The sequence below is a fragment of the Capricornis sumatraensis genome, chromosome 2, assembly GCF_032405125.1.
Source record: "Capricornis sumatraensis isolate serow.1 chromosome 2, serow.2, whole genome shotgun sequence".
NCBI lineage: Eukaryota > Metazoa > Chordata > Mammalia > Artiodactyla > Bovidae > Capricornis > Capricornis sumatraensis.
In genome coordinates this window covers 74,563,581-74,574,121 of record NC_091070.1, presented here as the reverse complement: position 1 = coordinate 74,574,121, position 10,541 = coordinate 74,563,581, and the positions used below count along the sequence as shown (strand labels likewise).

The 10,541-nt window shown below is 40.0% G+C and overlaps 1 protein-coding gene across 1 annotated transcript; it reads left to right on the top strand.

The window, feature by feature from the left end:
* The first annotated feature begins 9,287 nt into the window (after positions 1 to 9,287).
* Positions 9,288 to 10,235, top strand: LOC138073093 (olfactory receptor 4F3/4F16/4F29-like). The gene has a single exon (XM_068964564.1). The coding sequence runs from the start codon at positions 9,306 to 9,308 to the stop codon at positions 10,233 to 10,235; it is 930 nt and encodes a 309-aa protein (XP_068820665.1). The 5' UTR covers positions 9,288 to 9,305.
* The last annotated feature ends 306 nt before the right edge of the window (positions 10,236 to 10,541 follow it).

Here is a 10,541-nt window from a genome sequence, read left to right as displayed (position 1 = left end):
GGGATTGGGGGCAGGAGAAGAAGGGGATGACAGAGGATGAGATGGCTGGATGGCATCACAGACTCGATGGACATGAGTCTGAGTGAACTCCAGGAGTTGGTGATGGACAGGGAGGCCTGACGTGCTGGGATTCATGTGGTCACAAAGACTTGGACACGACTGAGTGACTGAACTGAACTGAACTGAACAATTCTTGTAATTGGCTGCCTATTGTTTCTCCAGGAAGTAAAGGGTATGTGCACACATCTCTCTGTCACTGTCTCTGCTTCCATCCTGTCTCTCTTCTGCTCTGTTTCTACTCCAGGTATTCCCATACTTTTCCTTTATTCTAAGTCTTTCATATTTACTCATGCTTGCTGCTCGTAATTGTTGTTGAAACTTGGAACACACAGAGAGACTTAGTTGACTTTGTCAAGTCAACTTATTTTGACTTTGTCAAGTTATCTAATTTCTGTCTTTTCAAGAAACTGTTGGACTTTTTCCCATTTAAGCATTAGAAAAATATACATTCCTTCATTAGAGATACCACTGGGTCATGTAATGAAATAAGTATATAAAAAAACAATGGTAAATGTTTGCATTTTTTATAAGAAAACTATACATTCCCTTTTCTCCTCTCTCACAATCCTGTGGGACAATTCCCTGTCCTGATGACCTCAGTCAGAGCATCCCAGAACTCTTAATGCATCACTTGGTCACCACCTTCTCCTAAAGCTAATTAGTCACATCTCTCAAAGTAGCAGTGTTTTATATATTATCAATAATAGCTTCTTATCCTAGGGAGAAGGGTGGAAGGATGCACAGAAGAAAATTTAGTTTGGGAAACTTCTCCAAGTCCTTGACCATGCTGCCATCTGAGATCTTTTGATAGATTAGGTAGGTGGGGTGAGGGGTTGGTGGATTGTACTCTACCACAAGAAGAATCTCCTCAGGAAATGAGATTGTTTTCTTTTTCTTAGTTTTATTGAGTAATAACTGAAATGTACCACTGTATAAGTTTAAGGTATACAACATGATGGTTTAATTTGCATACATTGTGAAATTATTATCACAATAGTTTTACTTAATATCCATTGTCTCATAAGGTAAAAGAAAAAGAAAAGAAAAAAACTCTCCTTGTGATGAGAAATCTTAGGCTCTACTTTCTTAACAACTTTCCTGTGAATCATACCTTAGTGATAACTATAGTTATCACATTGTAGTGAAGCTAATTTTTAATAGAAAACTAAGATTTGAGAATCAAGATAGAGGAGAAAGAGTAGTTATCATAAGCTGACAATTGCTGTCCCTGTTTTTAAGATTTCTGGTCCTATATTCTATTTTCTCTACATCAGGTCATTTTTGGTTTCACTTGCTGTGTTTCCCAGAGTGAAATTTGGTTAAACAATTTCAGTGTGACCTCTAACCTTTAAGGATCTCTGTCTCATTTGATCCTCCTTTCTGCATATTATGCAAAACAAATGTGCTACTCAAAAATTCCAAGTATTAAATAATTCCTGAGTTTTTCTGAGTGGTGTCATAAAAATATTTCATCTAGCTTTTCTCCAAGTTCGTGATTCCAATCTTCAACAAGATTTTCACAGTTGCTTGGAAATTTTATTTATCTTTTAACTGTTTATAGGTTTCCGCCTTCTGCAAATTTTGTACACATAGCATATTGTCTGATTTTCCACATTTTCCCTGAAACCCCTTTTCTCTTATATAACTGAAATAGGCTGCAGTCCATGGGGTCACTGGGAGTCAGACAGGACCGAGTGACTTCACTTTCACTTTCCACTTTCATGCATTGGAGAAGGAAATGGCAACTCACTCCAGTGATCTTGCCTGGAGAATCCCAGGGACGGCGGAGCCTGGTGGGCTGCCGTCTATGGGGTCGCACAGAGTCGGACATGACTGAAGCGACTTAGCAGCAGCAGCATTCATCATTTCTGATTTGCCTTCTCTGTCACCATTTGTTATTTCCCTACAATCTTGATTCTCACTTTACTGTTTGATTTCACCTGCTCTCCTTTATGTCACCAAAGATATCTTAGCCCTAAGTCATACTATCTTCTTAGTGTTTCTTTTTGATTTCTTTGAAGCATGTGAAAGTGATAGCCCTTGTTTAACCCTCCGACGTTTCATTCTCCTTTGATTTTTGTTGCTGGGCACAGAAATGGTGTTTTAAAGGCAGATGTAATAATAATAAGATAAGGATGGTGACAAATTCAGGGTATTTGATCTTTGGGGGCTTTGTATAGTTTCTCCATTAATTTTCTTTTATCTCTTTATATGCTATCCTTTAGATAAGCATTTTTATCATGACTTCAAATTTTAGACACCTTCCAAATTTTGCTTCTGGTTAGAATGTTTCTGGTCTGTCAGTTATTATAGCTCTTTATGAATAAATTGCCTCCTGACTTTGGTGAATCATTTATTGACACCAAATCCTTGGTTTACTTTGTTTCTTTCCTAATCTAACCAGCAGACTGCCTTTCTCCCTTCCCTTTAAGCTATAGCAATAATACGTGGATTTAACTCTAGGCTCTCCTACTAGTAGATTTGAAATCTTAGGTGAGTTAATTTATGTATGCCTTAAGTATTTACATGTAAATGGAATTTTCTAAGTAAAATGAGATTTTTATTTTCCAACTTTATAGAGATAAAAGTGACATATAATACTGTGTAAGTTTCAGGTGCACATTTTTTAAATTCATGCTTAAAATTTGTAATAAGAATAGTTGTTTTAGATCATGAACAAAAATCCATATTGGCCTGATGTATTCAAATAGCAATGGGTTTGGAATCAGAAGACTTGATTTTTGGTTCCAAACTAAATAACTCTATATTCTGGGATAAATTCTAACTTTTCTGAACTTGAGATTCCTCGCCTATAAATGAAAATAATTTTATTATGGAAAGATTTGCCCAAAAGGTAATCATAAGCATCTAATATGTGACAGTACTTAGTATATATATGCCATACAGATAATGTGTGTTTTTTCAGTTCTAAAATATCATTAATCATTAACTATTTTAGAGACTTTTAAAATGTTATTTTAAAGCATCTATATTTGCTTCCCTAAATTTCAGAATAGCATGGAAGATGACTGTTAATTGTATTATGAAGTTTGGAAGATAGAAACTAGCTCCCTTCTATTTTGGTTGCTATTGCTTCTTTCGATCTCTGTCTATCTCCCTGTTCCCTCCTCTACCTTTCTTTTTTACATGCTTCTTCTTGTCTTCTAAAATTTCAGAAGTTAAACCATGGACCTCGAGAAGCCTTGAGCTGAGGCTTCCTTACTAGACAACTGGGAATTTAAGGCAAGAATATCAGGCATTCTCTTCAGAGTTGTTGGAAAAGTTTTAATGGTTAGTTTTTAATTTAAACTTCTTTTATGCCTACTGGACTTGGTAGGAAAATATGTTAGACTATTAAAGCAGGAACTGTGGAAAATTACAGAACTGAAACAAATGGCCTTACTTCAGAAGACTGTTACTGCCTAAACAATCAAGAAATCTTAGCTGTTTATTACATTTGTTATTTTTAAAAACACAAAAGCCAGAAGAAATGGTCTTTATCCTCCTCAGACTTACAGTATATTTGGGGAGAGAATCTACAGATTAAAAATTAAAATCACTGAAGAACTATGGTAAACAGCCAAGGATTTGCTCTAAATAAGGGATACTTATTATATTTTCTCAGAATACTTTGCCCCTTCCTCTCAGCTTATTAAACTCCTACTGATGTTTCAAAACTCACTTCAAATCCTTTCTTCTTTGTAAAGCTGTCTCTGAATATCCAGTGGACTCGTGTGTTCTTCCTGGTCGACAACAAGGACCTGAAGCTTCTCCCATGATGTCATATATTTATTTTTATATGGGGAATTATTAATTATTTCATTCAAAATTTAACTTTCCTAACTTCTGGGAATAAGAGAAGGAAGATATCAATATAGAGTAGCTAGGGAAATGTTCATGGAGAAAATGGGATGTTGATTGACCTTTAAAGGATGTTTGTTGCTTAGTTGCTAATTCACGTCTGACTTTTTGCAACTCCATGGACTATAGCCCACCTGGCTCCTCTGTCCATGGGATTTCCCAGGCAAGAATACTGGAGTGGGTTGCCAATTCCTACTCCAGGGGATCTTCCTGAGCCAGGGATGGAAGCTGTTGTCGCCTGCACTGGCAGGCAGGTTCTTTACTGATGAGCCACCTGAGAAGCCCTTAAAGGATGAGTGCTTTCCAGAAATGGTCTATTGCACCATCCATTACATAAACAATAGTGATTGAGCACTGGAAATGTGACCAGTGCATCTGAGAAAACAGATTTTTAGTTTCATTTAATGACAAGATATAACTAGTAGCTACTGTTTTGCACTGAATAGATCTAGGGTTTGGCTGATGTCTTCTCACTTACTGCTTTTCTAATGGGTAAACTCTGAAGCCATACGTGAAATAGAAAATCTGGATTATCTGTCAATAACTAGTTGCTTGTTTCTCACTGGACCCCTTTCCTCATTCTCAAATGGTTAACTTGGAACCGAAGGGGCAAAAGAAACCCAGTAATAGAAAAAAATGGATTCCAAAACTTTGCCTTTTAATATGGCTGTTATCATTAAGATTGCCGGGAGATATATTAATAACCTCAGATATGCAGATGACACCACCCTTATGGCAGAAAGTGAAGAGGAACTAAAAAGCCTCTTGATGAAAGTGAAAGAGGAGAGTGAAAAAGTTGGCTTAAAGCTCAACATTCAGAAAACGAAGATCATGGCATCTAGTCCCATCACTTCATGGGAAATAGATGGGGAAACAGTGGAAACAGTGTCAGACTTTATTTTGGGGGGCTCCAAAATCACTGCAGATGGTGATTGCAGCCATGAAATTAAAAGACAGTTACTCCTTGGAAGAAAAGGTATGACCAACCTAGATAGTATATTCAAAAGCAGAGACATTACTTTGCCAACTAAGGTCTGTCTAGTCAAGGCTACGGTTTTTCCTATGGTCATGTATGGATGTGAGAGTTGGACTGTGAAGAAGGCTGAGCACCGAAGAATTGATGCTTTTGAACTGTGGTGTTGGAGAAGACTCTTGAGAGTCCCTTGGACTGCAAGGAGATCCAACCAGTCCATTCTGAAGGAGATCAACCTTGGGATTTCTTTGGAAGGAATGATGCTAAAGCTGAAACTCCAGTACTTTGGCCACCTCATGTGAAGGGTTGACTCACTGGAAAAGACTCTGAAGCTGGGAGGGATTGGAGGCAGAAGGAGAAGGGGACGACAGGGAATGAGATGGCTGGATGGCATCACAGACTCGATGGACGTGAGTCTGAGTGAACTCCGGGAGATGGTGATGGACAGGAAGGCCTGGCGTGCTGCGATTCATGGGGTCGCAAAGAGTCGGACTCGACTGAGCGACTGAACTGAACTGAACTTATAGCTGTTTATATATTCACACAAATGCATATCTCATTGTGCATGAGGAGTGAAATTGGTTATAAATTATTATCCCACAACCCTCAGTAGTGATTATGTAGTTCTCGTTGTTGTTCAGTCCTTCAGTCATCTCCAACTCTTTGTAACACCATGGACTGCAGCACACCAGGCTGCCCTGTCCATCACCATCTCCCAGAGTTTGCTCAAACTCATGTCCTTTGAGTCGGTGATACCATCCAACCATCTCATCCTCTGTCATCCCCTTCTCCTTCTCCCTTCAACCTTTCCCAGCATCAGGGTCTTTTCTAATGAGTCAGCTCCTCATATCAGGTGGCAAAAGTATTGGAGTTTCAGCTTCAGCATCAATCCTTCCAATGAATATTCAGGACTGATATCCTTTAGGATGGACTGGTTGGATCTCCTTTTAGTCCAAGGGCCTCTCGAGAGTCTTCTCCAACATCACAGTTCAAAAGCATCAATTCTTCAGTGCTCAGCTTTCTTTATAGTCCAACTCTCATATCCATACATGACTGCTGGAAAAAACATAGCTTTGACTAAATTGACCTGTGTCAGCAAATTAATCTCTCTGCCTTTTATATGCTGTCTAGGTTGGTCATAGCTTTTCTTCCAAGGAGCAAGCGTCTTTTAAATTCATGGCTGCAGTCACCATCTGCAGTGATTTGGAGTCCAAGAAAATAGTCTGTAACTGTTTCTGTTATTTCCCCATCTATTTGCCATGAAGTGATGGGACCAGAAAGAAAGAAAGTGGAGTCGCTCAGTCACGTTAAACTCTTTGAGGCCCCATGAACTGTAGCCTATCAGGCTCCTCTGTCCATGGGATTTTACAGGCAAGAGTACTGGAGTGGGTTGAGACTTCCTTCTCCAGGGGATCTTCCTGACTCAAGAATTGAACCCAGTCCTCCTGCATTGTAGGCAGACGCTTTACTGTCTGAGCCACCAGGGAAGTCTTTTGCCAAACAATGCTCAAACTACCGCACAATTGCACTCATCTCACATGCTAGCAAAGTCATGCTCAAAATTTTCCAAGCCAGGCTTCAGCAATACATGAACCGTGAACTTTCAGATGTTCAAGCTGGTTTTAGAAAAGGCAGAGGAACCAGAGATCTAATTGCCAATATCCGCTGGATCATCAAAAAAGCAAGAGAGTTCCAGAAAAAATATCTGTTTCTGCTTTATTACCTATGCCAAAGCCTTTGACTGTGTGGATCACAATAAACTGTGGAAAATTCTGAAAGAGATGGGAATATAAGACCACCTGACCTGCCTCTTGAGAAATCTGTATGCAGGTCAGGAAGCAACAGTTAGAACTGGACATGGAACAAACAGACTGGTTCCAAATAGGAAAAGGAGTATGTCAAGGCTGTATATTGTCCCCCTGCTTATTTAACTTATATGCAGAGTACATCATGAGAAATGCTGGGCTGGAGGAAGCACAAGCTGGAATCAAAATTGCCAGGAGAAATATCAACAACCTGAGACATGTAGATGACACCACCCTTATGACAGAAAGTGAAGAACTAAAAAGCCTCTTGATGAAAGTGAAGGAAGAGAGTGAAAAAGCTGGCAAAAAGCTCAACATTCAGAAAATGAAGATCATGGCATCTGGTCCCATCACTTCACAGCAAATAGATAGGGAAAGAGTGGCTGACTTTATTTTTCTGGGCTCCAAAATCACTGCAGATGGTGAATGCAGCCATGAAATTAAAAGATGCTTACTCCTTGGAAGGAAAGTTATGACCAACCTAGACAGCATATTCAAAAGCTGATATATTACTTTGTCAGCAAAGGTCCATATAGTCAAGGCTACGGTTTTTCCAGTAGTCATGTATGGATGTGAGAGTTAGACAGTAAAGAAAGCTGAGCACAGAAGGATTGATGCTTTTAAACTGTGGTATTGGAGAAGACTCTTGAGAGGCCCTTGGACTGAAAGGAGATCCAACCAGTCCATTTTAAAGGAGATCAGTCCTGGTTGTTCACTGGAAGGACTGATGTTGAAGCTGAAACTCCAATACTTTGGCCACTTGACGGGAAGAGCTGACTCATTAATAAAGAACCTGATTCTGGGAAAGATTGAGGGCAGGAGGAGAAGGGGACGACAGAGGATGAGATGGTTGGATGGCATCACCAACTCAATGGACATGAGTTTTGGTAACTCTGGGAGTTAGTAATAGACAGGGAGACCTGACATGCTGTGGTTTATGGGGTCGCAAAGAGTCAGACATGACTAAGAGACTGAACTGAACTAATGGGACCAGATGCCATGATCTTCAACTCAGTTCAGTCACTCAGCCATGTTTGAGTCTTTGCGACCCCATGGACTGCAGCACGCCAGGCTTCCCTGTCCATCACCAACTCCTGGAGCTTGCTCAAACTCAAATCCATCGAGTAGGTGATGCCATCCAACCATCTCATTCTCTGTCGTCGTCTTCTCCTCCCACCTTCAATCTTTCCCAGCATCAAAGTCTTTCCTAATAAATCATTTCTTCACATCAGGTGGCCAAAGGATTAGAGTTTCAGCTTCAACATCAGTCCTTCCAATGGATATTCAGGACTGATTTCCTCTAGGATGGACTGCTTGGATCTCCTTGCAGTCCAAGGGACTCTCAAGAGTCTTACCCAAGACCACAGTTCAAAAGCTGGCAGTCAGCTTTCTTATAGTCCAACTCTTATATCCATACATGACTACTGGAAAAACCATAGCTTTGACTAGACAGATCTTTGTCAGCAAAGTAATGTCTCTGCTTTTTAATATGCTGTTTAGGTTGGTCATAGCTTTCCTTCCAAGGAGCAAGTGTCTTTTGATTTCATTACTGCAGTTACCATCTGCAGTGATTTTGGAGCCCAAGACAATAAAGTCTGTCACTCTTTCCATTGTTTCCCCATCTATTTGCCATGAAGTGACGGGACCAGGTGCCACGATCTTCATTTTTGAATGTTGAGTTTAAGCCAGTTTTTTCACTCTCCTCTTTCACCTTCATCAAGAGACTCTTCACTTTCTGCCATAAGGGTGGTGTCACCTGCATATCTCAGGTGATTTGTGTGCTTTGTGTGAATTGCAAATGTAGTTGTAGGTAGTGACATAAAATGATTCAAGACACATATTATGTGCCAGAGATGAGGTGAGGTTAAGAAATGACACAACTTGAATGGCTGAAGGATTGCTTTATGAACAGTTTAAAAATGGAATATGTGTGTTTTGGCAAATGCCATCTCTACCTCTTCTTTTTCTCTTTGTGGTGCACTATACCACCATCCCTACTCCTCCAATTCTGGCCATGAACATCTACTATATCAGCATGTTTGTTCTATTCTCTTATTTATAGATGAGTAGTCTAAGGCAATGGCACCCCACTCCAGTACTCTTGCCTGGAAAATCTCATGGACGGAGGAGCCTGGTAGGCTCCAGTCCATGAGGTTGCTAAGAGTCAGACACGACTGAGCGACTTCACTTTGACTTTTCACTTTCATGTATTGGAGAAGGAAATGGCAACCCACTCCAGTGTTCTTGCCTGGAGAATCCCAGGGACGGGGGAGCCTGGTAGGCTGCCATCTATGGGGTCGCACAGGGTTGGACATGACTGAAGCGACTTAGCAGCAGCAGTAGCAGCAGCAGTCTTGGAGACTGTGGTGAAAGGGACATTGCACATGGAAGTGACCCAACTACTTTAGATGACCGCAGGGAAAATGCTACTTAGTAGGTATACTGTCCTGAGAAGGAATTGAGGAGATTTATAGCCTTCAGAGTGTGAATATCCTTGAATAAGTGATCATTATGTTAATAATATAAAAAATTATTAATATTTTAGTTTCCTTTTCTTTTTCTTTAGTTTCGTTTTCAATATTCTAACTGATAAATCAATTCATGGAATGAATCACTCCATGGTGTCGGAGTTTGTGTTCCTGGGACTCACCAACTCCTGGGAGATTCAACTTCTCCTCTTCATGTTCTCTTCCATCTTCTACATGGCCAGCATGCTAGGAAACTCCCTCATTGTTCTCACTGTGATGATGAACCCTCACTTACACTCCCCCATGTACTTTCTGCTGGCCAACCTCTCCATCACTGACCTGGCAGTTTCCTCTGTAATTTCTCCCAAAATGATTTATGACATTTTTAGAAAACGTAAAGTCATCTCCTTTGGAGGCTGCATCACACAAATCTTCTTCATCCATATCATTGGTGGTGTGGAGATGGTGCTTCTTATAGCCATGGCCTTTGACAGATATGTTGCCATATGTAAGCCTCTCCACTATTTCACCATTATGAGCAGAAAAATGTGTCTTCTGCTTCTTGTTGCTGCATGGATAATTGGCTTTATTCACTCTGTGGTTCAACTGGGTTTTGTTGTAAATTTGCCAATCTGTGGCCCTAATATAATAGACAGCTTTTACTGTGACTTTCCTCGGTTCATCAAACTTGCCTGCACAGACACCTACAGGCTGGAGTCCATGGTCACAGCCAACAGTGGATTCATATCCCTGGGATCATTCTTCATATTGATCGTCTCCTACATTTTTATCCTCATCACTGTTCGGAAACACTCGTCAGGTAGCTCGTCTAAGGCCCTCTCCACTTTGTCAACTCATGTCATGGTGGTGATTTTGTTCTTCGGTCCTTGCATCTTTGTTTACATCTGGCCTCACTCCACGTCACACCTAGACAAATTCCTTGTTGTTTTTGATGCAGTTCTCACCCCTTTTTTAAATTCAGTTATCTATACATTGAGGAACAAAGAAATGAAAGTGGCAATGAAGAAAGTATGCAGTCAATTTATTATTTACAGAAGGATTTCTTAAATGCCCAAAGTATTATAAAGTCTCTTTACTGAGTTGGAGTGATATTATACTTCTATTTTTAATATTGGGAGTTTCCAAGTACCATACTCACGTTTAGATGACCCAGATTAAAATAATATGATTCTTTTAAAAATGTTAACTGAGAAACCATGTCACTGCCTATGGTTGGAGGAAGTATATGGTGTGGTAAAAAGTATCATCTGGAGAAGGCCAATTGCTTGTCTCTCAAGAGACATTATCTGATAGATTTACTATGGTCTAGACTTCTATACAGAGGATGAGATGGTTGGATGGCATCACAGACTC